A 27,297-nucleotide genomic window follows, 5' to 3' on the forward strand; every position below is an offset into this window, starting at 1 on the left:
CTCACGAAATGTCTCATGCAGGTAGAAGACATATTGTTAGACTTGGATTCCAAAGATGGGGTCCCTACATCTCTGCAAACCAGAGTTACAGGGGTCCAGAATTGGTAAAATCCCCCATAGGCTTTCATTGGGCCTCCTATTTACCGTTCCAAAATCTCACACCATTTCAAAGGGCAATGGCTCAGCAGTGGCAAAACTCACCAGTCATGATCCCCCTAAGGGTCCCTACAATGCTAGAAAATTTGGTACTGCTGAGTAATTGCCCTTTGAAAAGATGTGAGATTTTGGAACTGTAAATAGGAGGCCCAATGAAAGCCTATGGGGGATTTTACCAAATTTAGAGCCCTGTAACTCTGGTTTGCAGAGATGTAGGGAACCCATCTTTGGAGCCCAAGTCTAACAATATGTCTTCTACCTGCATGAGACATTTCGTGAGATTCAGACGTTGCTAACGGCCATTGCTGCGATTTATGTACGTCAGACTCGCCACCATTGAAATTGCCCAAATAAACAGGTTTTGTGACCCTAGGCTATGACCTCTTCGGCCTAGGACTGCATTGAACACGACCCACGCATTGTGCGCATTCTGGACAACACCAATTACTGGGTTTATACCCTTCTGGATCCACGGTACAAACACAATGTTCCAAAACTGCTTGAAGAAAGAGCCAGACAGGTCAAAATGGAAGAATACCAGCAGGCCCTTGTGGAGACTTTAGAGAGGAGATTGACATCCTCCCCCTCCTCTAGCCAGTTGTACGCCGACAGACTGACTTCCGCAAACCCAGGACGACCAGGAGGGCAGCAAACAACACAAGCCGCAGCTAGTGCCCAAAAGGGAATGGTATCGGCAGTGTCCTTGGAGTGGGAACATTTTCTGACACCCATGCAGCAGCACACAGAACAGCAAGCGTGCAGATCCACCTCCAACACCGATCGCCTGGAGAAGATGGTCAAGGACTACATGTCAGATGGCGTAGCTGTGTTGAACAATCCATCTGCACCCTTCAACTATTGGGTATCGAAGCTAGACACCTGGCACAAACTGGCAATGTACGCAATAGAGGTGCTGGCTTGCCCGGCAGCCAGCGTTATGTCGGAACGCTGTTTCAGTGCTGCCGGAGGCATCGTCACAGATCGGCGGCGTATCCGCCTCTCCACAGAAAATGCAGACCGTCTGACTCAAATTAAAATGAATCAATCCTGGATTGGAAACGACTACGCAACACTCCCGGACCCCAACCAAGTAACATGAACAATGAACATCTGTGATGGGTTAGCGTTTCCGGTCCCTGTTTATTGAACCTCTCATCTGTATTACATTTATGACTGCATGGCGACAAAATGCAAATTGCTATCCGCACGCTTCTTGTCCTCATGCAAGGCCTGGGTTGTTGTGTCTCAAAGCGTGGCCTTCTCCTCCTGCGCCACCCTCCTCCTGTTCCATCACGTGTGCTGCTGCTGGGTTAGCGTTACCGGTCCCTTTTCCTGGAACCTCTTATATGTATTACATTTATGACTGCATGCCGACAAAAAGCATGTTACCTGTGCAAAGAAAACAGACATTTCCCGCATTTAAAAGACAGTTTTCCCTTTGAAAATTTAAAATCGATTTTCTCAAAAACTATAAGCTCTTTTTGCTAATTTTTTTTCCTCTTGTACCCACTTCCAAGGTGCACATACCCTGTAAATTTGGGGTATGTAGCATGTAAGGAGGCTTTACAAAGCACAAAAGTTCGGGTCCCCATTGACTTCCATTATGTTCGGAGTTCGGGTCGAACATCGCGGCCATGTTCGGCCCAGGGCCGGGCCGAGGCATAGGCTGGAGAGGCTCCAGCCTCAGGGCGCAGTGTAGGAGAGGGCGCACAATTCATTCAGCTGTCATTCCTAATTGTGTTTGAAGCAGAAAGGAATAAGAAAAGGAGATACATGGAAGTGAATACAAGTCAGATAACTAGAGATTAAGGTGTTGGGGACCCTGGGGTGCCTCTTAGTCTAAGAGCAATCAGTGTGTAACGGCTGGGATGGAGGGGCGCACTTTGGTGTCTCAGCCTTGGGTGCTGGAGGACCTAGTCCCGGCTCTGGAACTTCGGCCCGAACATCTAGATGTTCGCCCAACACTAATTACAACGCCAACAGTACTACACGGGGGAAACAACTGTTGTTAAGTACAGTAAAAATATCCCTTGCCCATACATTAACCAAAAAATTTGGCTGGGCAAGAGCCTATTTTATAGGATTATTGACTTAAGCCAGTGTATCCTATCTCCCAGCGGAGGTAGGAATTATTTGCATATAAAATGCACCTTATATTCAAGTAGGGATAAGGGCAATATAACTTACATGTGTTACCAAAATGGTGGACATATAAAAGTAATCAAGAAGAACAGGAGAAGGAAGAAAGGAAAGAAGTATAAAGGAAGAGAGTAGGTATGGGACGAGGAGAGCCCGAAGTGCTGGGGCCAACTGAGGCAGTTGGAGCCAGGGCATTATAAAGGTTGTGTAGGGCATTTAGAGACTGTTAATCCGGGCACTACCGTCTGAGCCTAGGAAGTATTCGATAGCGGGCGACCATATTTTGTTGAAATTAGCCATAGCGTCCATCAGTCTGGCCCGTAATTTCTCAAAGAAAAGGACCCGGCTCAACCTATTTTTCACAAAATCAAAGGAGAGAGCTCTTGAATTCCATGCAGCTGCTATTGTGAGTTTTGTAGCGGTGAATATATAGCTAACTAGTTTGTTTTGTGGCTTGGTGAGGTTGGAGTAGGGAAGACCTAATAATGTGTGAGTAGGATTCCTAGGTATGGGCTCGTTGACTAAAGAGGCCCATGTGCACACTCTCAGCCAGAGTCTCCGAACTTTAGAGCATTTCCACCAAATATGGTCATGGGTACCTGGAGAGCTACATCCTCTAAAACAATTCGGTGAGCGGTCCTTATTAAACTTGGCCACGCGGGCAGGAACTAGATACCAGCGAAGGAGCAATTTATAATTAACTTCCACTAGATCAGCATTTATGGAAACTTTAGGGATGTTGGCCCAGATATCGGAGAGGTCCTCCGTTCCTATAGTGATTCCCAAGTCTTTTTCCCAGTCAATTATATATTTAGGTTTATGTTTTGGACTGCTCATGGGAAATTTCCTTATAGATAATTGATAGTGTTCCTGGGGAAAGCGGGTCAGAAGCACAAATGTGCTCAAATGGTGTTCTAGTCAATGGGGAGTCAGTGTATGAAAGATGAGCCTTAATAAAATGAGCGATCTGTAGGTAACGAAAGGTCTCGGAGGGGGGAAGATGTTTATGTTCCCGAAGGGCGGTAAGGGATTTCATTCCGTTATCTGTAGATAGATCGTATACCTTTTGTGAGGCGTGAGTTAACCCACCAGTGAAAACTAGCCGGGGACTCTAGTGCTGCAGGAAAGGAGGGATTACCCATGATAGAGGCCAGTGGTCTATGGGAGGACATAAGGTTTCCGGAGTATTTGCAACTATCCCATATCGATAGAGAGTGCTTTATTATGGGGTTGGCCACTTTACATTTGGATACAGGGGTGATCCAGAGAAGGTTGGAGAATTTAATTGGATTCATGATAGACTCTTCAATATCTACCCAAGAGGGTCTATTGTTATCAAGATGCCAGTGGGAAAGTGGAGAAATCTGTGCAGCCTTATAATAGTTTACGAGGTTGGGCATACCCAGGCCTCCATCAGACCTCAGCCGAGAGAGATAACGGTTTCGGAACCTCGGTTTTGTGGAACCCCACACAAATTGATTAATTTTACTTTGTAGATTAATTAGGAACGCAGGAGGCAGTGGGATGGGTAGCAAACGAAAGACATAAAGGATTTTCGGGAGGAAGGTCATTTTTTATCGCTGCGATCTTGCCTAACCAGGAGATAGAGTATCTTTTCCAGCATTCCAAGAGCTGAATCAGGTCTCCTGTCAATGCTGGGTAGTTATGTTGAAACAGGGTTTCAAGTGAATTAGTGAGATAATGGGAGCCTGTGTTGTTCCCATTGGAATTCGAAAGCGTCTTGGAGGGCGTTCATGAGTCTATATGGTAGGGAGATATTTAAAGCTCTAGATTTATCAGGGTTGACTTGTAGGCCAGAAAAGGTTCCGAAGGAAAGTGTGTTTAGAGCAAGGATAGAGGCTGTGGGGCGTGAGATGCAGAGGACAAGGTCGTCAGCAAAGAGGTTGACTTTGTATATTTTATTCCCGATTGTGATACCGTGGATCTCCTGGGAGTTCCTAATTAAAATGGCCAGGGGCTCTATTACAAGGGCGAAAAGAAGAGGGGATAACGGGCAGCCCTGATGGGTGCCTCTTGTAATAGTAAAAGGAGGGTGTGAGAACGCGGAAAAGCCGCCGCATATGACAGGAACGAGGCGGCTGATTCCGTGTCCAAAGCGGCGGTTTGCACGCATGGACACGCGTCTGGTAGTATGGTGGAATGCGGAAAAGCCGCTGCATGTCCTGACAGCAAAGCGGCTGCTTGCATGCGGCGGCGTGTGCTTGGTGTGGCTGGGTCTGTTAGTGCACCTAGACAGATGGAGAGCTATGCACGCGCGGGCCTGAATGCAGGACCTTTATACCAGCAGGGGAAGTGTCAGCTGATCAGGAAGGTCAGCTGACTCCTGTAGGACTCATGATTGGCTGAATGGTTCGGGCGGGGCAGCAGAGTCCAGCAACTATATATTCTGCTGCTTGTCAGTTGCTGGTTGTCTGCCATTGCTAACACTTGCGTGAAGGCACTCAGACCTTAGCTAGACCCGACAGTGTGCCGGAACCGGCTGGAGCTGGGAATCCACACTGAGTCAGATTCTTGATAGCTTAAAGTACTAATTGTATGGCATTATTTGTTAGACCAGTTCCAGGGTGTTGAGATCAAGGCCCTCACACCCCAGACTAGGAATACTGTGTATACTCTGTGTATTCTCTGGACTAGTTCCAGGGTGTTGAGAGTACGGACCTCACACCCAGGACTAGGGAACTGTGTTATCTTTTATGTTATGCTCCAGACTAGTTCCAGGGTGTTGTGAATACGGACCTCACACCCAAGACTAGGGAACTGTATTATCATTTATGTTGTGCTCCGGACTAGTTCCAGGGTGTTGTGAATACGGACCTCACACCCAGACTAGGTTGTGTTATTACTGTGTTACGTTAGCCCAGTTCAGGGCAAAGCCTTACATATTAGCAGCAGGGCTTCCTGCGCCCCAGCCTTGGTCCCACCGCTCAGGGGTGAATTCCTCGGGAGTATAGGCCACCAGCTCCTCTGGTGGTCTTTACTCAGAGTTGTTACTGTTGCACCAAACACTTACACTCTCCCTGGTGTCTAGAGGTTAGACATATCTGATTATTGACGATTCCGCAGATCCTCAATAATCGGGTATATCTGTATTCTTGGGGATACTGCGGATCGCCAAGGATCGGATTCTCTCTCTGGTTGCTGACACCGATCGTTACAGAGGGGAGCGGAATCCATTGTAACTTACAAAAGCTAGAGGGGTGGAATAGAGGGCTCTAATCCATGATATAAAGTGATCTCCAAAGCCCCATCTTTGTAGTGCAGCAGTTAAGAATTTCCAGGAAACCGAGTCGAAGGCTTTTGTAATATCAAGGAAGAGTAGCATCGAAGGTGTTTGGGAGGTATGAGCATGATGGATAATATGGAGGAGACTCCTCACGCTGTCTCTTGCTTGCCGATGAGGCATAAAACCCACCTGGTTGTTGTGTATAGGAGATGAGATCTCTGTGTTAAGGCGTGTGGCTAGAACTTTAGTTAAAAGTTTAACGTCAATGTTTAACAATGAAATCGGCCTGTAGTTAGACCAGAGTAGATCATTTTGTATTAGGTTTGGGAAGCATGCTGATAGAAGCCGTGATAGAGTCAGAGTGGAACTTGGCTCCCTTCAGGATACTGTTAAAGGCGCGTACTAGTTTAGGGGCAAGAACATCACTCAATTTTTTTATAGTATATAGCACTAAATCCGCCTGGCCCAGGCTGTTTATTCAGTTTGAGCTGTTTGATTGTCAGTTGGATTTCTGCCAGTGAGATTTCACTTTCTAGCAGTTCTTTAAAACCTACAGGTAGGTCTGGAAAGGGAATTTCTGAAAGGAAACTAGATAGCTGATCAGGGGAAGAGGAATCCGGAGAGTTATAGAGTTTTTCCAGGTTTTGGTGGAAAATATCCACTATTTTGTTTGGATTGGAGGAAGGTGGATCCTGCTCTGATTGCAGGGTAATAGGTTTGTGGGAAATGTCAGACTGACGGAGACGTCTGGCCAAGAGTGTGTCTGGCTTATTGCCTTTCAGAAAGAATTTGAGTTTAGTGTTGGAAAGTTGCTTTTCAGCAGACTCGGATAGTCCTAGATTGAGGGCTGTCTTTGCGCTTAAAGGGAAGGTTCAGGGAGGGTGGGTAAAAAATAAAAATCAAATTCCACTTACCTGGGGCTTCCTCCAGCCCGTGGCAGGCAGGAGGTGCCCTCGCCGCCGCTCCGCAGGCTCCCGGTGGTCTCCGGTGGCCGACCCGACCTGGCCAGGCCGGCTGCCAGGTCGGGCTCTTCTGCGCTCCAAGGCCCGGAACTTCTGCGTCCCACGCCGGCGCTCTGACGTCATCGGACGTCCTCCGGGCTCTACTGCGCAGCCTGCGCAGTAGAGCCCGGAGGACGTCCGATGACGTCAGAGCGCCGGCGTGGGACGCAGAAGTTCCGGGCCTTGGAGCGCAGAAGAGCCCGACCTGGCAGCCGGCCTGGCCAGGTCGGGTCGGCCACCGGGAGCCTGCGGAGCGGCGGCGAGGGCACCTCCTGCCTGCCACGGGCTGGAGGAAGCCCCAGGTAAGTGGAATTTGATTTTTATTTTTTACCCACCCTCCCTGAACCTTTCCTTAAGAGTGAGCTTCTGTTTTCGGGGGTAGGATTGTTCTGAAAATTAGTATGTTTTTCTTGGTACTCAGATTCAAATTTTTGGAGTAATTGCTGTTTCTCTTTTTTTGCGCTTAGAGGCCAGTTGAATCAATATTCCCCCTAAATACCACCTTATGGGCCTCCCAGATGGTGAGATCAGAGAGTTCGTTGTCTGGGACGTTCAATTCAAAGTACTCTGTTAATTTAGCCTTAATCAATTGAATTGTGTCTTCATTGGTTAGTAAATATTGATTCAATACCCATCTTATCGCAGAAGGGCGCTGGATCAAGGATAAGGAGATAATGTACATTTTTCAAGTAACCCTCCAGGACAGGTATACTACGAGATTTGACCCCTCCCAGGAAACATCCACTTGATCTCTATATAATTTCACGTCCACCACAGGTGTCCGGCAGTATGGATGTTTCCTGTTCCCTGGAACAGGTCTCTCTCTATAGGAATGCCTGAGTCCTGGAGAGCCTGGGTGGGTAAGGGCTATGGAAGGCATGCTGCCGGGTGGAAGTTCACGCCGAGGGAGATTGTGAGCGGAGACCGGGAGCTTACCTCTTCAAACCGCAGGATTTCCGAGCTGCGGGGAAGAGAGGGCTGCGGCGAAGACACTATCTGCGGAGGCGGCTGGCTTGGAGGTGTGCATCTGGGAATAAAGCGGTAGGCAGGAGGCTGTACGCATACATTCCCTAAACTAAGATGGTGGCACGGGCGTTTCCGGTGTCGCGATGACGTCACTTCCGCCCGCCAGTATAGAAGAGCCGCAGCGTGTTGGCGTCCTTTCTCACTAATTTTGAACAGACGTGAGAGATGGACGCCGTTCAGGAGGCTGCGGATCCAAAGCAGGAGGCTAAAAGGGATCCTAAAGCAGACAAACCTGATGGGGGAAACCACTAACGCAGGAGCGGTGAGCTAGATATGGTTTCTTTTTCATGTTTTTGCAGCTAGCCTTAGCTGCTTGATTGTTTTAACATGAAATATGTTTGGCATGTTAAAAATCAGATTGATGTTGACAAGGGTGTGGTTGTTTCTCTGTCTTTTATCTTTTCAGAGTGTTGCTTCTGATAAGCCCAGGTCAAAACGTTGCCCTAATGTAAAATTTTCACATGGATGGGCTAAGGCTTTGTCAGGCTTGTACTATTACAGTTCTTAATCAGGAGTCTGCTACATCCTATAAATATTTAATGAATGCAATGAGGACCGAAATGGCTGAATCAATTAAAGCTTTTAGAGAAGCCATAGCGGTATCAGCTATACAGACACCTGTCCATAATGTTGTTTCTGATAAAAGCTCGGTATCAAGCGGGGTAGAAACCAATACGGTGGGGGCACGGGAGGAGGTTAATGTTGCCCCAGTTGTTAATAGGGTACCTGTGTTAGTATCGGAAGAGCCTAGGGGGGTTTCCAGTGAGCCTGGGCCGGTACATAGGAAGGCATCAGCTAAAACTAATAGACAGGTAGTTTCTGATTCAGAACCAGAAGAGATTGAAATAGATGATATTTCTGATTCTGAGGATGTAGATGCAGACCTAATTGGTGACAAGCCTGCAAGATTTAAGTTTGCTTCAGGTGAAACGGAAGGATTGTTGAAAGCTATATACGAAGCATTAGATTTAAAAGCAGACGAACCACAGATGACGTCAGCTCATGAGTTGTATGCAGGAATGGAGGGGGATCATCCTTAAGTTTTTCCAGTGCATGCATCAACAAAGAGTATGATTAACAATCAATGGAAAAATCCAGACAGAGGGTTTTTTTTTTTTTTTTTTTTTTTTTTAATCCAGAGGGTTCAAACATAGATTTCCTTTTGCGGAGGAAGATAGCAAACATTGGGACAAGTGTCCCAAGCTTGATGCGGCTTTCTCACAAGTAAATCGTGAAAACGAATTAGCTTTTGAGGATGTAGGTAATCTTAAAGAGCCTTGTGACAAGAAAGTGGAGTTTGCTTTAAAGAAGACTTGGACGGCGATTGGTGCAAATTTTCGGCCTGCAGCAGCTACAACAGTTGTCGCTCGCACTTTAAACCTGTGGATGCGACAGGTCGAAAGGCACATAAAAATCGGTTCAAGTAAAGAATTCATTTTGAACTCTTTTATGGTTATGTTAAGGCGATTCCCTTTATAATTGATGCAGCCTCAGAATTAATTCGATTGACGGCCAGGGCGGCAGCATTAGCCAATGTGGCTAGAAGGAACCTTTGGATAAAGACTTGGGATGGTAGTGCTTTATCCAAAAGTAAAGTATGTACAATTCCGTTCTCGGGAGATTTACTATTTGGGCCCGAATTGGAGCAGATTTTAGAGCGCACGGCGAACAAAAAAATCTTTTCCAAAGAAAAGGGAATTTCAGCAGGCAAAGACATTTTTTTTCGTCAGACCGGTCAACCTAATAAAACAGGCCAACAAAACAAACGTAAGCAGTGGTCTTTTGACAAGGTGCAGAACAAGCCGACCGCTTTGTTTAAAGGCACGGACGCTCAGCCCAAGCGGAAGTGACAACGAAAATCAGGTGGGAGGAAGACTTGGGAAATTCCTCCCATACTGGAAACAAATTGCGACAGGCCCATTCATAATAGATCTTATCGAGAACGGATACCACATAGTGTTTCAGGAAAAGCCCCCGAAACGCTATGTAACAACAAATCCAATGAAAATTGTAGAAAACTCAAAACATTTGGAGACAGTTCTACAAGACATGTTAAAAAGACAGGTGATAACAGTAGTCCCTGTAAACGAATAAAAGAAAGGGTTTTATTCCAAAATATTTCTGGTAAAAAAACCGACAGGGAACTTTCGACTGATATTGAATCTCAAACCAATAAATCCGTTTATAAGACACGTAAGATTCAGAATGGAGTCGATTTACACAGTACGGAATCTGCTGATTCCGAGAGGTTTTATGATAAGTATCGATTTAAAGGACGCATATTGGCACGTATCAATCGAGACAAAATCTCAGGCGTTTCTGAGGTTTGCGGTAAGCAACAGGAACGTAATTCAGCATTTCCAGTTCCGTTGCCTCCCGTTTGGGATAAAATCGGCTCCACAAATTTTTACGAAAGTCATGGCAGAAATCGTGGCGGAACTTCGCAGAAAAGGAGTTATGATGATCCCTTACTTGGACGATTTATTGGTTCAGGCAGATTCAATGCAGGTGTTATTGGATCACAGAAAGATGGTGGTTTCAGAGTTAGAGAAAGCAGGTTGGATAATCAGTGTAGAAAAATCGCAGATGCAACCAGCTCAGGTTATACAGTTCCTAGGATTTGTAATAAATACAGTGGAACAAAGGATATTTCTTCCAGATCAGAAAGTGATGAAGATAACACAGGAAGTAGAAAGGTTCAATTCCCTGCTATCACGGTCTATCCGAGAAGCCATGAGATTACTGGGTCTATTAACCTCATCAGCTCCAGCAATACAATGGGCAATGTCACATACAAGAATATTACAGATGTGGATTTTAAAAAGCTGGGGGAAGACAGTACAGACGTTAGATCACATTGTGAAGATACCAGATCAGGTGAAAATATCTCTACAATGGTGGTTGAGCAAGCAAACCCTGTCACAGGGAAGGCTGTGGCAGTTCCCGATAGAGATGGTGTTGACAACAGACGCAAGCATGTCAGGTTGGGGGGCGCATGTTCAGGATTTCGAAATACAAGGACTCTGGGATCAGCATTTAAATATTCAGTCCTCAAATTTCAGAGAACTGATGGCTGTAAAATTGTCCCTAATATCAGCAATGCACTTATTAGAGATAGGGATGCTCAAATTCGGCTTCGGGAGATATCCGGATTTTTGCTATCCGGATATCTCCCAGTAATGCTGGGCGGGGGGGTCAAGCTTACCTCTCTGACGTCTTCTTCGGTCGTCCCTCAGCGCCTCCCACGATGCGCTCCAAGCGGTGGTCACCTGATTACAAACCCTTCCTCCTTCCGGGTTGAAGGAGGAAGTGTTTGTAATCAAGTGACGCGCATCGTGGGAGGACCAAAGAAGACGTCAGAGAGGTAAGCTTGACCCCCCCCCCCCCCCCCGCCCAGCCCGCACAGCATTACTGGGAGATATCCGGATATCTCCCGAAGCCGAATTTGAGCATCCCTAATTAGAGAACAGTCATGTGCAGTTGAGAACAGACAATGCAACAGTAGTAGCATATGTGAACAGACAGGGAGGAACTAAGTCATTCAAGTTACTAGACCTGTCCTTAGATATTCTGATGCTAGCACAGGAAAAACTGAAATCCCTGACAGCTATACATCTGAAAGGAGTGTTGAACAATCAAGCAGATTTCCTCAGTCGTACACAAACCTTAAACATGGAATGGGTTTTAAATACAGATGTATTCAGGTCTCTAGTCAAGAAGTGGGGTTCTCCGCAAATAGATTTATTTGCGAACAGGGAGAACGCGAAATGCAGGATGTTCTTCTCACTGAATGTGGCAGATCATCCAACGGCAGTAGATGCGCTGGCGCAGAGGTGGGAATTCGAACTGGCATACGCATTTCCACCTCTGAACATATTGCCTCTAGTGCTCAGGAAAATATTGAGGTCAGACACGACAGTCATACTAATTGCACCCAATTGGGACAAGAGATCGTGGTATCCACTAATATTGAAGATGAGGATAGACGGGCCCGTGGTATTACCAATATTAGACAATTTAATCACAGTACAGGGGGAGAGGATTACTCACCTGATAAAATGGCACCTAGCGGCCTGGTTAGTGAAAGGTCTATCCTTAGAGGAAAAGGACTTTCAGAGTGATTGAAACTCTTTTGGATAGTTGGAAATTAAATACCCGTAAAATTTACACTAAATATTGGAAAACTTATAACCTTTGGTTGGACGAGTCTAAATTTAAGTCTTCAGAAATTGGCACAATTTTGGAGTTTTTGCAGAATGGTGTTGATAATGGATTGGCCCTAAGCACGATTAGGGTGCAGATTTCTGCATTATCAGTCTTTTTGGACAAGCAGTTAGCTAATGATCCTTTGATTATTCGTTTTTTGAAATCGTTGAACAGAAGAGCCCGGTTAGGGTTAAGCCTTTTCCGAAATGGGATTTGTCGACGGTACTTAAGGTTTTGACGGCGTCTCCTTTTGTGCCTACAGAGGACTTAGATTTAAGACTAATAACTCTCAAGACGGTATTTTTAACAGCCATAACCTCTGCAAGACGTATAAGGGAATTAGAGGCATTGTCATGTAAAGAGCCGTTTTGTACGATATATGATGATAGAATCGTTCTCAGAACGTGAAGAATTCCTTCCGAAAGTTGGGGACAGATTTCATAGATGTCAGGAGATTATATTACCGTCCTTTTATGCTAATCCGGTAAATGAAAAGGAGAAGGTATGGAGTACATTGGATGTAAGAAAAAGTCTGATAGAATATCTGAGAAAGGTAGAAGATATCAGGAAATCAGACAGTTTATTTGTTAATTTTTCTGGTAAATTAGTAGGACAGAAAGCTTCAAAGAAAACGATAGCCAGATGGATCAATTTATGTATTATAGAAGCATATACAATTAGTAATTTGGAGGTTCCAGGTGAAGTAAGGGCTCACTCCACCAGGGCAGCGTCTACGACCTGGGCTTTCAGAGCGGGGGTGTCTCCAATTGAGATATGTAAAGCGGCGACATGGAAGAACATCGACGCATTCATGCGCCACAACAAGCTAGATCGGATGACTGCAAAAGATCAGGAATTTGGAAGGAAAGTCCTGCAAGCGGTCAGCCCGCCCTAAGGTTGGTGATGTTGTTGTTTTCTCGCTCATCATCTCGTAGTATACCAGTCCTGGAGGGTTACTGGAAAAACCCTAAGCTAGCTAACGGGTAGATTTATTTTAGGTAACCCTCCAGAACAGGTTGCAAACCCACCCACAAATACATATATAAATGTGTATATATAAAGATATGTATATGATACGGTATTTATAGACATGTTTAAACTATAATACAGTGTATAATGCAGTGTTTGGTTGATAGACCATGTGCAGGGGTTTCTTGAATACATACTGCCGGACACCTGTGGTGGACGTGAACTTATAGAGAGATCAAGTGGATGTTTCCTGTTTCCTGGGAGGGGTCAAATCTCGTAGTATACCTGTCCTGGAGGGTTACCTAAAATAAATCTACCCGTTAGCTAGCTTAGGGTATCATGATCAGACCAGGGGGTAGGGTGGATAACAACAGCTGTTTTGACTAAGGGCAGCGATGATGAGGAGACCCAGCAATGGTCGATCCGTGAAAAGGATGCATGGGGATTGGAGTAAAAAGTTAACCCTTTTTTTTGTAAGGTGGTTAAGCTCTCTCCACACATCTATTAAATTGAGGGATTGAAATGCGGTTATAATGTTATTCGTTTGTTTTTGTGATGAATCTGATGTGGGAGTACCTGAAGGTTGTCTGTCCCAAAAAGGGTTCAAGCAGTGGTTGGTATCTCCTGCTAATAGTATTGTACCTGTGCTATGTGTAGAGAGAATTTGTAGGAGGTGGGATATAAAAGGTGCTTGTGTAGCATTGGGAGCATAGTATGACATTATAGTAACTGGTGCATCCTGGATTTTGCCAGTTAAAAGGATATATCTGCCTTCAGGGTCCGCAATAGATTTAGAAAGCGTAAAAGTTATGGAATTCCTGAAGGCGATTAATACCCCCCTTTTTTTTTAACCTGCGCACTTGCAAAGAACACCTGTCTGTAGTCTTTATGGAGAAAGTTTGGCTCCCTGTTAATAACCAGGTGAGTTTCCTGCATACATACAATGCCAATGTTCAGCCTCTTAAACTGTTGGAATGCTTTGGTTCTTTTTAGAGAGGAATTAAGGCCCTGGGCATTAATGGAAGCAAGTTTGATTGAGGGGATCATGGTGGCTTAAAGTTGGAAAAGCGTTGGGCTCTCCTCGTACCATGGGGTGAGGGGAAAGGAAAGAGAAGAAACAAAGACAAAGAGAAGAGTAAAAAGAGTAAGCAGCAAAGAAGAGAAAACAGAAGGTATAGAACTCATATAAGAGCTACCCTCAAAGTACATAGACACCCTAGGGCGCCTAGGTATCAGATTCCCTAGAAGGATCGCAATCCCGGTAAGGGAATACAAAGGAGGCATGAGCGTAGTGCGGGCAATCTAGTTATGATTGAAAGTATACCTGGGTCACAGTGTACAAATCAAGAGCTGATATAAACAAGGGGAAAAGAGGAGTGGAAAGGAGGGAGAAGGGGCCCAGTGACGGGGACTCTAGGCAAAGAGACCGGGGTATGAGCGAATGGATAGGGAGGGGGGGGGGAACAAAGGGGGAAGAGGTAGGGGGAAGAGGTAAAGTAGGGCTCATCACCGTACACAGTTATTACAAGAAGTGAGGGGCTCTCTATTAAATAAAAAACCATTAAACCAGAGATGTGTGGGATAATGTATTAATAGCTGAAATTGTAACCTGGGTGTGCGAAGTATAAATAGGAGACAATATGGAGGTTCCGTAACAATTAAGGTAATATAAACAATGGCAGAAAAGATTCTAGAACACAACCCTTTTTGAAAAAACTAAATTTGCAGCAAACGAAAGAAGTATAGACCTGGGAATGATGCGATAGGGGTCTTGTAATGGAATAGTCTTGTCCTTTTTTTAGGACATATTTTGCCTAGAACTAATGAGGGGGGGGGAGGGATGGGGGGCCCAGTGACGGGGTTTCAATGAAGTAGACCGAGGTATAGGCATCTGAGCGGGGTTGGGCAGGGTAAAGGAGGGGATAGAGGGTTTGGGTAATATACAGGCTATATGCAAGGAACCTAGGAAAGCTCTAGTTTACTTTGTATGAGCGACAGATTAGTAATCTTACACAGGGTTCCATTATGCAAACCTGGAGCTATAAGGTGTCTCCCTGTGTGTACACCAATAGGTGCGTAAGGGAGGCAAAGGTTAAGGCAAAAAAGGGTAAACCTATATCAATGAAGTGCAACATACAAAGGGGGAACCACGTGGAGGCTCCCTGGTACATAAAACCCCCACACGTTAACAGAGGGGCATCTATAGAACTACAATACAGAAATAGTTGATTTAGCAATAAATGAAACATAAAAGGGTCTGTGGATAGCGAGACAAGGGGACCTGTAATGACTTAATCTAAACCTCTTAGATCCTAGCTTTCTATCAGCAAGTAAGGGAAAGGGGGAGAGGGGCCCAGTGACGGGGACTCCTATCAGGAGACCCGCTAGCAGATTTTTAAACGCTTTTTTAAATTTTTATGAGGTTTTGCGGATTGCTGCTGCAGATTTCAGTGTAGCATATTTCATTTATTGTTACATTAAAGCTGTTACTGAACAACTTCTGTAACAAAACCGCCTGGCAAACCGCTCTGATCTGCCGTTTTTCAGAGCGGTTTGCAATTTTCCTATACTTAACATTGAGGCAGAAACGCCTCCGCAATCCAAAAAAAGCCTCACCCCAGGAGGATTCGTTTCTGCAAAATGCCTCCCGCTGTGGGGTGCACACCCCCATTGAAATACATTACCCTAGCGTATTGGCAGCCGCAAGCGGCTGCAAAAACGCTCAAAAGGCCGCTTGGTGTGCCCCAGCCCATAATGATGGCAGAGTAAGTGGGCTGCAGCTACCCGAGAGCACCATGAACTAGGGTAGTGGCGGGACTGTGCGGTATTAATTAAAATGTACGTCCTGGCACGGACAACCAGTCCAACATGGGTTGTAGATTTCAATTAGCCTGGTCCGGAAGCAGTTAAAGAACAGGGATCCAACAATGTTTTTGTTCCAAAATAGGGTCACTTCATTAGATGCTGTCACAAGCCCCCTAGTGGCCCGGACCACCCAATGCCTTCCAATCGGTTTCAGCACACAGACCATGCAATCTGTGGTCGCAATCGGTGCGCAGAAACCGCTGGTATTTTGGCAGCAGAGCGACTAGAAGGGAGCCTGTGAGTTACGGTAATACAAATTACACACTATTTCAGGGTATCACTGCCACCACCTCTGTTACCATGGGACAGAGGAACCCACTGACTGGCTGACTCTAGACCTGCAAATAGAAAATGGTTAAACACACTATTTTATCTAGCTATCAACAATAGTAGCGACTCTTCAGAAGCCAGGGTTCAGTTTTGTGTTGCTGAATAATAGGTGTAGTCGAACAAATAAATGACGTTAGCATCGTTTATTAAAAATGCAATATAAATAATTATATACAGAAAATCATTAAAATCAACAATTATAGAGACAAATAATAGTGCAGTATAAAAAAAAATAAAAAGGGAATAAAATACTTAAAGAGAATCTGTATTGTTAAAATCGCACAAAAGTAAACATACCAGTGCGTTAGGGGACATCTCCTATTCCCCTCTGTCACAATTTCGCCGCTCCCCGCCGCATTAAAAGTGGTTAAAAACAGTTTTTAAAAGTTTGTTTATAAACAAACAAAATGGCCACCAAAACAGGAAGTAGGTTGATGTACAGTATGTCCACACATAGAAAATACATCCATACACAATCAGGCTGTATACAGCCATCCTTTTGAATCTCAAGAGACATTTGTGTGTTTCTTTCCCCCTGCAGCTATCTTCTACTGAAGTGTCAGGCTGTTTCTTCCTGCAGAGTGCAGACAGCTCTGCCTGTATGCAATTTCTCAGTATGTGAAAGCCCAGCCAGCTCAAAGGAGGATTTATCCAGCTTGTGAAAGATAAGAGAGAAGAGAGAAGCTGCCCTAATCTAAATAATACACAGGCAGTGTGCAGAAAGGGGCCTGGAGGGGGGAGATGCATCACAGAACCACAACACTGAAGAACTTGGCAGCCTTCCAGACACAGGCTGACAAGTCTGACAAGAGAGAGATAAGTTGATTTATTACAGAGATGGTGATAGTAGGACATGCTGCAGTAAGCCAGAACACATTAGAATAGCTTTTGGAACTTGTAGGATGATAAAAAACAGGATGCAATTTTTGTTACAGAGTCTCTTTAAGTTCGTGGAAATATGTCCTTTCTGGGAAAATCTGAGCACATGGAAAATGTCCTTTGTTTCAGTTCAGGAGAATGGCCGCCAGCCATCTGGTTCTCTGGCTTGATCTGGTAATGGTACACAGGGGAGGTCTGAGGTCCACCTGCTGGCAAAGTGCTTTTGATGAAGCTAGTTTGAGATGTGGCAACGCCTGCCCCTCTGAATTACAAACCAATCACAGTTCATTCCCTCGGAGAGCGATTTAGGTTTAAACTTGTAAAATGCTGTAATTCAAAGCTGATAAATGCCACATTTGCGCTGATAACAGATTAAGGAAGCGTGAGATTAAGTACACAGAAGAGTGCTCTTGCTGTGAATCTGGCCATCCATCACTCCTGCTCTGCTCTCTGCCTGGGCATCCCATCATTCCTGCTGATAAGCTGTTCTCTGTGCACTCTCCTTCGGCCATCCACGGCACAGAACTAATGCACACGATCAGCTGTTATCTGGCTCCACTGTGCACTCCAGGCATCCACTGCACAGCCCACAAGCCTCAGCAGAAGTCGATCTCCTCCAAGAACAGGCAAGTTCATACACCCCTCACCACAGACACAGGCTCAACAAGTAGGTGAGTCATGTATAGGCCAAGAGGATGACTTTTCAGCAGGGGCGGCGTGCCTAGATAGCATATGGCCTAAGGTAAACACTGAAATTATGCCCCGCCCCCCCCAGTTGGAGCCCCCTTCCCCTCTAAATACAGCATTTGTTATGGTTGTCTGTTTTTTTCGCTCTGGATATTTACCATTACTTTTTTGGGGGGGAAATATCTCTTCTTATTCCCCTCTCTGTACTTTATACCGTCTTTCCCCGAATATAAGACACTGTCTTATATTCTTTTTGGGGAGGAAATGTGTGCTAGGGCTTATTTTCAGGGGTGGGAGGGGCTAGACGCTGTGTGTATGGGGAGGTGCGTGGTCTCTTACCGCACCTCCCTTGTGGCTGCGTCCCCCTCCGTTCCTGGTAATTCCTCCGGTGGCGGCGGCATAGTAATCCATCTGTGAGGGCGCCCTGTGACCCTCACGCAGTACGCTAGGCCGGCTCTGCGCTGGCGCTCTCTTCCTGTCATCATGTGCGCCCGGCAGATGCGTCCCAGGCGCACACTGATTAATCAATGTGCGCCTGGGACGCATCTGCCGGGCGCACATGATGACAGGAAGAGGGCGCCAGTGCAGAGCCGGCCTAGCGTACTGCGTGAGGGTCACAGGGCGCCCTCACAGATGGATTACTATGCCGCCGCCACCGGAGGAATTACCAGGAACGGAGGGGGACGCAGCCACAAGGGAGGTGCGGTAAGAGACCACGCACCTCCTCATACACACAGCGCCCCGCCCCCAGCTAGGCCTTATTTTCGGGGTAGGCCTTATATTTCAAGCATGCTTGAAATATAAGGGAGGCCTTACTTTCGGGGTAGGTCTTACTTTAGGGGAAAGACGGTACTAACCTCCCACTTTTTAACACCTAACACTAACCTCCCACTGTGATACTAACTTCCCCTCGACTCCCAATGCTGGGTACACACGATGCGATTTCCCGCTCGATCAGCGGGATTGATCGATTGTTACCAACATGTTTGATTGGGTTTCAATCGATACAGCCGGTGATTTTGCATGTTAAAGCCAATGGTTACCAATCTAAAAATAAAGTCAGATACTCACCTAAGGAGAGTGAAGGCTCGGTCCTAATGAGTCTTCCCTCTCCTCTCCCGGTGCCCTCGGTGCTGCGCTGGCTCCCCCGTTCGCGTCCGCCGCCGCAGGGACTTCGGAGGACTTCGGGAGCACTCGGGCTTCCGAAGACGGGCCGCTCCATACTACGCGCGAGTGCGTCATAGAGGGCGCTCGCGCATGCGTAGTATGGAACGGCCCGTCTTCGGGAGCCCGAGTGCTCCCGAAGGCTTCCGAAAGCTCCCTTCAGCTGCGGAAGTAGCAGTATTTGACCGAACTGGTCGAATACTGCCACGGGGGATCCTGCGTGGGACCGGGCATCGGGAGAGGAGAGGGAAGGCTCACTAGGACCGAGCCTTCCCTCTCCTTAGGTGAGTATCTGGCTTTTTTATTTTTAGATTGGTAAACATTCACTTTAAGTATGCAAAATCGAAGGCTGTTTCGATCGAAACCCGATCGAACATGTCGGAAATAATCGATCCCGCTGATCGAGCGGAAAATCGCATCGTGTGTGTACCCAGCATAACCCTAAACTCCCCACTCCTAACACTAACCTTCCCTCACCATTCCAGCATCATGATAAACAATTGAAATAGTCGGTGCATCAAGATAAAATAATTAAAGAGCCAAGTGCACTCTATATACATAAATTAGGTAGCCATGTTCCCCAGATAATAACATAATCGCGGTGCACAAGTGGCAGCGTACGTCTCGGAGACGATAGCCAGTGCTAGTGGAAACCTGCCCTTAACGTCCCTCTTTCTAGAAGATCAATGTACAGAGAAAGCCTTTCAACTCTTCTTATGCTGGGCATACACTATTAGTTTATGAGCTGTCGGGTCGACCCGTGTATGCCCAGCATTACACTACTGGTGTAATCAGGTGACTGCAGCAAGCTCTGATGCATGCATATGACTTTTTTTGTTGTCGTTAGGAATCCTGTACAATGGCTGTGTCTGCCTAAGCATATAAAAACAATGAAAGGAAGCAAAGATAATATTTGCAAAAATGCTTTTGATGTATCGATCTGATTGTAAAATTTTATTCTTGGCAAAAATATGTAGGTAGAATTTATTTTTTTTTTTATTTTTTTTAAAAAATTTTTGCGTTTAGGGGCGTGAAAAATCGCTAGCAATTTCCCTAAACGCTCTGCTAACGTAAATGGATGGTGCAAATTCCACAGAAGCGATTGCGATTAGCAAAATCGCAAACGCAGGACATGCAGCATTTTGCTAGCGTTTGCGCTTCAATGTAAAGTATACAATCGCTGGCGTAATCACTCATCAAAACCTGCACGGAGCGATTTTGCTAGCGTTTTGAAGTTACTGCACACTAACAAAATTAATTGAAAGGACCAATCAGACTTTAAAACGTTAATCGCTACACAACCGCTGGCAAATTGATACACTTTTTAAAATCGCTCCCTAAAACGCTCAGGAAATTGTTTACAAACTGCTCATACAAAACTCTAGCGATTACGTTTTGTAGTGGGTTCCAGGCCTAACTGATGAAATTAAATTATGCAAGCTTTCTGGGATCTAGTCCCCATCTTCAGGCATATTTCCAGATTTTAGCTGAAGTAAAACACTAACATAATGATGTTACAACAGATAACATCTGGAAATATGCCTGAAGAAGGGGACTAGATCCCAGACAGCTTGCATAATGTAACTTTAGCAGTTAGCCATTAAAGGGATCCTGAGCAGTGCTCTAAAGAAATTTGGACTTACCCGTGTCTTACTCTAGCCCCCTGTAGGCCACACAGCATCCTCTTCTTCCTTTCCGCGGCCCCGCTGGTGGCTCTGGTAATCTGGCGACTTCAGCTGAAGTTGTAATCGCGCCGGTCGCCATAAGTGTCGTGCGCAAGTGTGGTTCAACCTTGAGAGAACCGCGCATGTACAGGATGCTTACGGCGACCGGTGTGATGATGCAACGGGTGTGTGCCAGGAGCATGCATGTGCAACTTCAACCGACGTCGCCAGATTACTGGAGCCTCCAGCGGGACCAATGAAAGGAAGATGCCAGAAAACCTTGAGGCCTGTGGGGGGCTGGTGGAAACCCTAGGTAAGTCCAAACTTCTTTTTAAGGGCACTGCTCAGGGTCCGTTCAAAACAAAAGGTATTACTTTTACTAAACTTTGTTTTTTCTATCTACAGTGCTGCCCATAATTATTCATACCCCTAGCAAATTTTGACTTAAAGTTACTTTTATTCAACCAGCAAGTAATTTTTTTGACGGGAAATGACATAGGTGTCTCCCAAAATATAATACGATGTACAAGGGGCATTATTGTGGGAAAAAAACCTATTTCTCAACTTTTAGTCACATTTGAGCAAAAAGTGTCCAGTCCAAAATTATTAATACCCTTCTAAATAATCAATAGAAAAGCCTATTACATCAATCAAACACTTCCTATAATTGCAGACCAGCTTTTTGCATGTCGCCACAGGTATTTTTGCCCATTCATCTTTAGCAAAAAGCTCAATCTTTAAGGAGGGTCTTCTTGCCATCACCCTGATCTTTAGCTCCCTCCACAGATTCTCAATTGGATTCAAGTCAGGACTCTGGCTGCTAACCATTTCTACACCACTTTTGCTGTGTTTTGGGTCATTGTCATGCTGAAATGTCCACTGGTGCCCAAGGCCGAATTTGTCTGCAGACTGCCTGATATTGTCGTTGAAAATCCTCATGTATTGCTCTTTTTTCATGGTGCCATTTACTGTTATTAGGTTCCCTGGTCCATTGGCTGAAAAACACCCCCAAACCATTAGGTTCCCACCACCATGTTTGACAGTGGGGAAGGTGTTCTTTGGGTTGAAGGATTCTCCTTTTTTATGCCAAATGAAAAACAACATCATTGTGACCAAACAATTAAATTTTTGTTTCATCTGACCATAACACAGAACACCAGAAGTCTTATTCTTTGTCCAGATGAGTATTTGCAAAGGGCAAGTGAGATATTGTGTGCCTTATCCGGAGAAGTGGCGTCCTGCTTGGTCTGCATCCGTGGAACCCAGGAGTGTGCAGTGTCTGCTGGATTGTCTGCCTTGAGACATTGCCACCAGCAGAGCCCAGATTAACCAGGATGGCCTTGGTGATGATCCTTGGATTCTTCTTCACCTTACTTACAATCCTCCTAGCCAGCACAGGTGTCACTTTTGGCTTCTGACCACGTCCTCTGAGATTTCCCACAGTGTGGAACATCTTGTACTTTTTTTTAATACTTTGCACTGTAGCCACTGAAACTTGAAAACCTTTAGAAATGGCCTTGTAGCCCTTTCCTAGCTTGTGAGCATTGCGCAAAAAGTGCATCAGCGCATCACCAGGCCGCCTCCGAATGGCCTCCAATCAGAGGTGCACTGAGCTCTCCCCAGAAACTGCACACGCACCTTGAACCCAAACCATAGCTTGTGAGCAGCCACAATGCGCAGCCGCAGGTCCTCACTGAGCTCCTTTGTCTTAGCCATGACTGTCCACAAACTAACTGCAGAAAGCTGCTGTTTTTCACCTGTTGAGTTGATTAAAACAGCGGTTTCCAATTAATCCGAGTAATTAGGATGCTTTAGAAAAGCTTGGACTATTTGGAATGGTATAGAACTTCGGATTTTCCCACAGAAGGGTATGAATAATTTTGGACTGGACACTTTTTGCTCAAATGTAAATAAAAGCTGAGAAATGTTTTTTTTTTTTTTTCCACAATAAGGCCTCTTGTACATCGTTTTATCTTTTAGAGTCAACTATATCATTTCCAATCAAAAAATTACTTGCTGGTTGAATAAAAGTAACTTTGTCAAAAATTTGCCAGGGGTATGAATAATTATGGGCAGCATTTTACATAATTTGTTTGGCTAACATGGTGCAGAACCTTTTTTGCTACTTTCTAAGTAAAATAAAAAAAAAAAAAAAAAAAAAAAATCAATTTTAAGGGGTGTGTTGAATATTATAATTAAACTTACTGATTTTGATTCCTTCTGCTAATGTGAGTTTTTTTTTTTTTTTTTTTCCCAATTTCTCTGTAGATGGAACACCAGGAAGAATGAGCAAACGCATCTACTGGATCACGGCAATCATTTTTTTCCTTGTGCTTTTTTTCACAGTTTCTTATGATTATCATTCCAATCTACACATCATCAATGCATTTACAGAACATATGAAAAATGGCAAACTGCTGAATAGTATGAACAAATGTTTCACTGAAGATCCGTGCCCACCAGTAAGAAAACCCAAACCTCTGACTGGAATGTGGACTATCAATGCTGGTGGACGTCTGGGCAATTACATGGGGGAGTATGCCACTCTTTATGCCCTTGCCAAAATGCATGGCCGTCAAGCCTATATTCTACCTGCTATGCACAACCAGCTGTCAAAGATGTTTAAAATAACATTACCTATGCTTCATAAAGACATTTTTAACAAAATCAAATGGAATACATATGAACTGCATGATTGGATGTCTGAAGAATACTGTAATATTCAAATGGATCATATCTACTTTATTAACGCCATATCTTCTTATACGTTCTATCATCATATTAAAGATGAAATTCTCAGAGAATATACATTCCACAACTTCATTAAAGAAGAGTCTTATGCCTACCTTGACAAAGTACGTGGGGACAAGAAAAATGTCACGTTTGTAGGGGTACATGTTCGTAGAGGAGACTATGTCCATGTCATGCCCAATAAATGGAAAGGGGTGGTTGCTGACAAAGGATATTTACAAAAGGCCACAGACTATTTCAGGAACAAGTATGAGAATCCACTTTTCATTGTGACCAGTAACGGGATGGATTGGTGTAAAGAGAACATGGATAATTCACGAGGAGATATACACTTTGCTGGGGATGGTCAAGAAGGATCTCCAGGCCGGGACTTTGCCCTCCTGGCCCATTGTAACCACACAATCATGACTATAGGGACCTTTGGTGTTTGGGCGGGGTACTTGGTAGGTGGAGAAATGGTTTACTTAACAAACTACACATTGCCGGACTCTCCTTTTCTTAAAGTTTTTAAATATGAAGCGGCCTTTCTCCCAGAATGGATTGGAATTCCTGCAGATCTTTCTCCTCTTCTAAATAAAGGTGGCCACTAATGATGCAATCTTTTTCATCCGATTTTACCAAATCTAAGGCTCAACACACACCATACAATCTTAGTTGTTCAATCTTACCACTTTCATGTAGTATAAGAGCTTATCCAATCAATCAAGGTATTTTCAATCTGTTGGCTCTTATACTACATAGATTTGGTAAATCTATACAACCAAGACTGTATGGTGTGTGTTGAACCTAAGTAGTATAAAGGTTTCCATTAATGATATAATAAGCCGAACAATCGTTTATGAATGATTCTTTGTATGCACAATCGAAAATGATCATTTGGGACCACTGCTGGGCAAAAATGCTCCTAACCAATCCAATCAGATTGATGGCATCAGTATATGCAAAATTGGATCAATTTCATTAATCGGATTGGTTAGGAATTTTTTTTTTCCATTAATGGTCAAACGATTATTTCTGATCCTTCATACAAATAATGATTTGTAAAAGATTATTCAGCAAATTGTATTGTTAGTGGCCACCTTTAAAAAGAACCCGAGGTGGGTTCTAAGAATCCTAATAGCACACAGAGGCTGGGTTTGCATATAATACCCAGCCTCTGCTGCTATACAATGCCCCCCCCCCCCCCCGCGCTCTGCTTGCCCCCATAAATCAAATGCTGTGTTAGTGACACACAGCGTGTCGATAGCCAGCTGTTTACAGCTGGATGTGTCACTCTTGCCGCTCCCCCGCCTCCTCCATAGTGCCGCTCTCCGCCTGTGTCCCTTCCCTCCAATCAGCGGGGAGGGAAGGGAGCGGCGACATAGAGGAGGCGGGGAAGCGGCGAGACAGACACATGAAGAGGTAAACAGCCGGCTAGCGATGTCGCTAGCACGGCTGTGTGATTTATGGGGGATAGCAGAGTGCAGGGGGGGCCTGGGGGGAAGCTGTATAACAGAGGCTAAGCATTATATGCAGACCCAGCCTCTATGTGCTAATAGGATTCTTAAAACCCACCTCGGGTTCTCTTTAAAGAAAATGTGTAAGTTTCATTGTTAACAAACATATTGTTAAATAAACATCTCCCTGTCCTGGTCCCATCTGTGCCGGTTTTGTTGCTCTCCGTCGTGATCCTGGCTTAAAAAAAGCAGTTTAATAAACTGTTTATACACAATAAAAATGGCAGCGACTTCAGAACTATGTCCAGGCAGAGCGGCAAGCATGTGAGCCAGGGCTGGGCCGAGGCATAGGCTGGAGAGGCTCCAGCCTCAGGGCGCAGTGTAGGAGGGGGCGCAGAATTCATTCAGCTGTCATTCCTAATTGTGTTTGAAGCAGAAAGAAATAAGAAAAGGGGATACTTGGCAGTGACTGCAAGCCATATAACTAGATATTAATGTGTTGGGGAGGTTGTGGGCCCTGTGGCGCCTCTTAGTCTAATAGCAATCAGTGTGTGACGGCTGGGGTGGCAGGGATGGAGGGGCGCACTTTGGTGTCTCAGCCTTGGGTGCTGGAGGACCTTGTCCCGGCTCTGATGTGAGCTTTGCACCAGAGGATAGCATGCTTTACCTTGTGCCGCATGTCCTCTCGTGCTGTGTCGGGATTCTGCAATCCACTCCTAACAGCTCAGCTGTTGAATACATTACAGATCCCTCACTTGCAGACACGCTCTGTGCAAGGATGCTGTCTGAAGATAAGAGTACGCTTGAGGTCACAGAGGAGGGGCTGCATCTTCAGCTGAAATGGGCGTGCGCTAGGTGGTCCCATTTCAGCAGATGCAGCTCTGTACAGAATACCCCCATGTCAAGCATCGACAAGCCACAGAAAAGTGGGTAAAGGGGGGAGAAAGGGGAACAACAGGAGGCTGGAGTAAGGCCCCGTTCACACTTGCGGTTTGCCATGCAAACGGTCCGGATCCTGATCGGATCAGGACCTGATCCGGATCGGAACCGTACAGTTCCGATCTGGATCCGGTCCATTTGCATTAGGCTGCCATCCGGATCCGAGGGCAAAAAATAGCGAAATTTAAATAAAAAAATGTTGGGGTCAGCAGAAGGTGCACCTGTAGAATCAGGTTCCTCCGCTGTAGGCCTCACCTCCACCTCCAACATTCTGCCAAACAGCTCCAGCACGTCTGACACTGCTGCTCCACTCCAGACATGCTTGGCCCATGTGTCCCCCATCCAAAATGGCCGCTTGGATACGCATAGGAAGTGGGGTAGAACGTCAGGTGTTTGTAGGCAGTGTGTTCTGTGCCTTCCGTTTCCCATTGGTTTCTGTGTTCCGGATGGTGCTGTCAGGCTCTGGTCCGGGTGCGTAGGCCGGAGATCCGGACCCAAAAAAACAACAGCGCATGTTGGAAAAGAGTCCGGCTCTGTACTGTACGGAACGGACACATGTGAACGTCCGCATAGCCTTTGCATTGCTATGCGGAACGTACGTTCCGTTTGTACAGTATACAGACCGGATCTGGCCCGGCGAATCCGGACAGGGAACGCTAATGTGAACCGGGCCTAAGCCAGAAGATATCAGTGCAGCTAAAGCAACACATCAGAAAAGAGCCACAAGGGGGTACATTTTGTTACAGATTCTCTTTAAGGGTAAATTGAGTGAATATATTGAATGGATAATTTAGGCAGTTCCCTTATGGTACAATTCAGAGCCGGATTAAGGCCAAATGGGGTCCTAAGCAAAGTAGCAGACTTGGACCCCTCTCCCTCAAACCCTGATGCTCCCCACTAATATAGAAAAAATAAATATATATATATATATATATATATATATATATATATATATATATATTCGCACACGCTACTATAGTATAGCTGACACTGACACAGGTCAGAACATTAAATAACTAAAGGCCCATACTCACGGGGGACGGCCGTCGCCGCAACCGTGTGGCACGTGCGTGTTGCGGCGACAGTTCCCCCGTGTGTATGATGCGCGCGCCCTGAACCGTCGCCCGTCGGAGCTGTCGCCAGGCGATTGACATGTTCAATCGCCGGCTACAGTCGTCGCCGCAACCTTGCCGGAACTGTCGCTAGCCCCGCATGTGTATGCGGGCTAGCGACAGCTACCCACACACACCACACGGAGCTTCCGGCGGGGGGAGGAAACTCGGCGACAGCTTCCGCCGCATCGCTAATCCCTCTGCTGCCGTGTGGATGCAGAGGGATTTGGCGATGAGCTGTCGCCGAACTGCCGCCGAACTGTCGCGCACACGCTCCCGTGTGCGGCGACAGCTACAATTGTACCCCCGAGGGTACTTAGCTTAAGGTATAGGTTGCTCTAGCTAGCTGCAGTGCATGTGCATGCTAGGTGGTCTGACTCTAGAGTCTGTCAGCTGGAAAGTCTCAGCATGGTGTGTACTCACTGAGGGGACAGGACACATCCTCCCACAGCGTGACCAGAACAGGCTTCTTTCTGCAGATAGGAAGATAGCAGTTCTTCTGGTCGATTCTTACAGCGAGGGAAGAATATGGCTGTGGTTACCCCAGCAACCACACGCCGTAGCTGCCAGGAGGAAGAATGCCTGGAATGCGCAGGCACCTTATGCTGGGAATACACGGGTCGATCCGGTGGCCGATTTAGCCGCCGGATCGAGCCCAGACGCGTCCCCGCTCATCGATTACCGCTCGTCCCCGCCGGCTCGGGATCGAGCGGGCGGGGGTTGAGCGGC

General features: G+C 45.7%; 1 protein-coding gene across 2 annotated transcripts in view; it reads left to right on the top strand.

Moving 5' to 3' along the window:
- The window catches only part of LOC137522865 (galactoside alpha-(1,2)-fucosyltransferase 2-like), a 158,133-nt gene extending 133,886 nt beyond the window's left edge, over nucleotides 1–24,247 (top strand). For both annotated transcript variants that reach the window (XM_068243005.1, XM_068243006.1), the window contains exon 2: nucleotides 22,599–24,247. In XM_068243005.1, coding sequence (XP_068099106.1) covers nucleotides 22,616–23,671 — 1,056 coding nt within the window. In that variant the 5' untranslated portion in view covers nucleotides 22,599–22,615 and the 3' untranslated portion in view covers nucleotides 23,672–24,247. The remainder of the gene's footprint in view (nucleotides 1–22,598) is intronic.
- The last annotated feature ends 3,050 nt before the right edge of the window (nucleotides 24,248–27,297 follow it).

The sequence above is a fragment of the Hyperolius riggenbachi genome, chromosome 6, assembly GCF_040937935.1.
Source record: "Hyperolius riggenbachi isolate aHypRig1 chromosome 6, aHypRig1.pri, whole genome shotgun sequence".
Lineage (NCBI taxonomy): Eukaryota > Metazoa > Chordata > Amphibia > Anura > Hyperoliidae > Hyperolius > Hyperolius riggenbachi.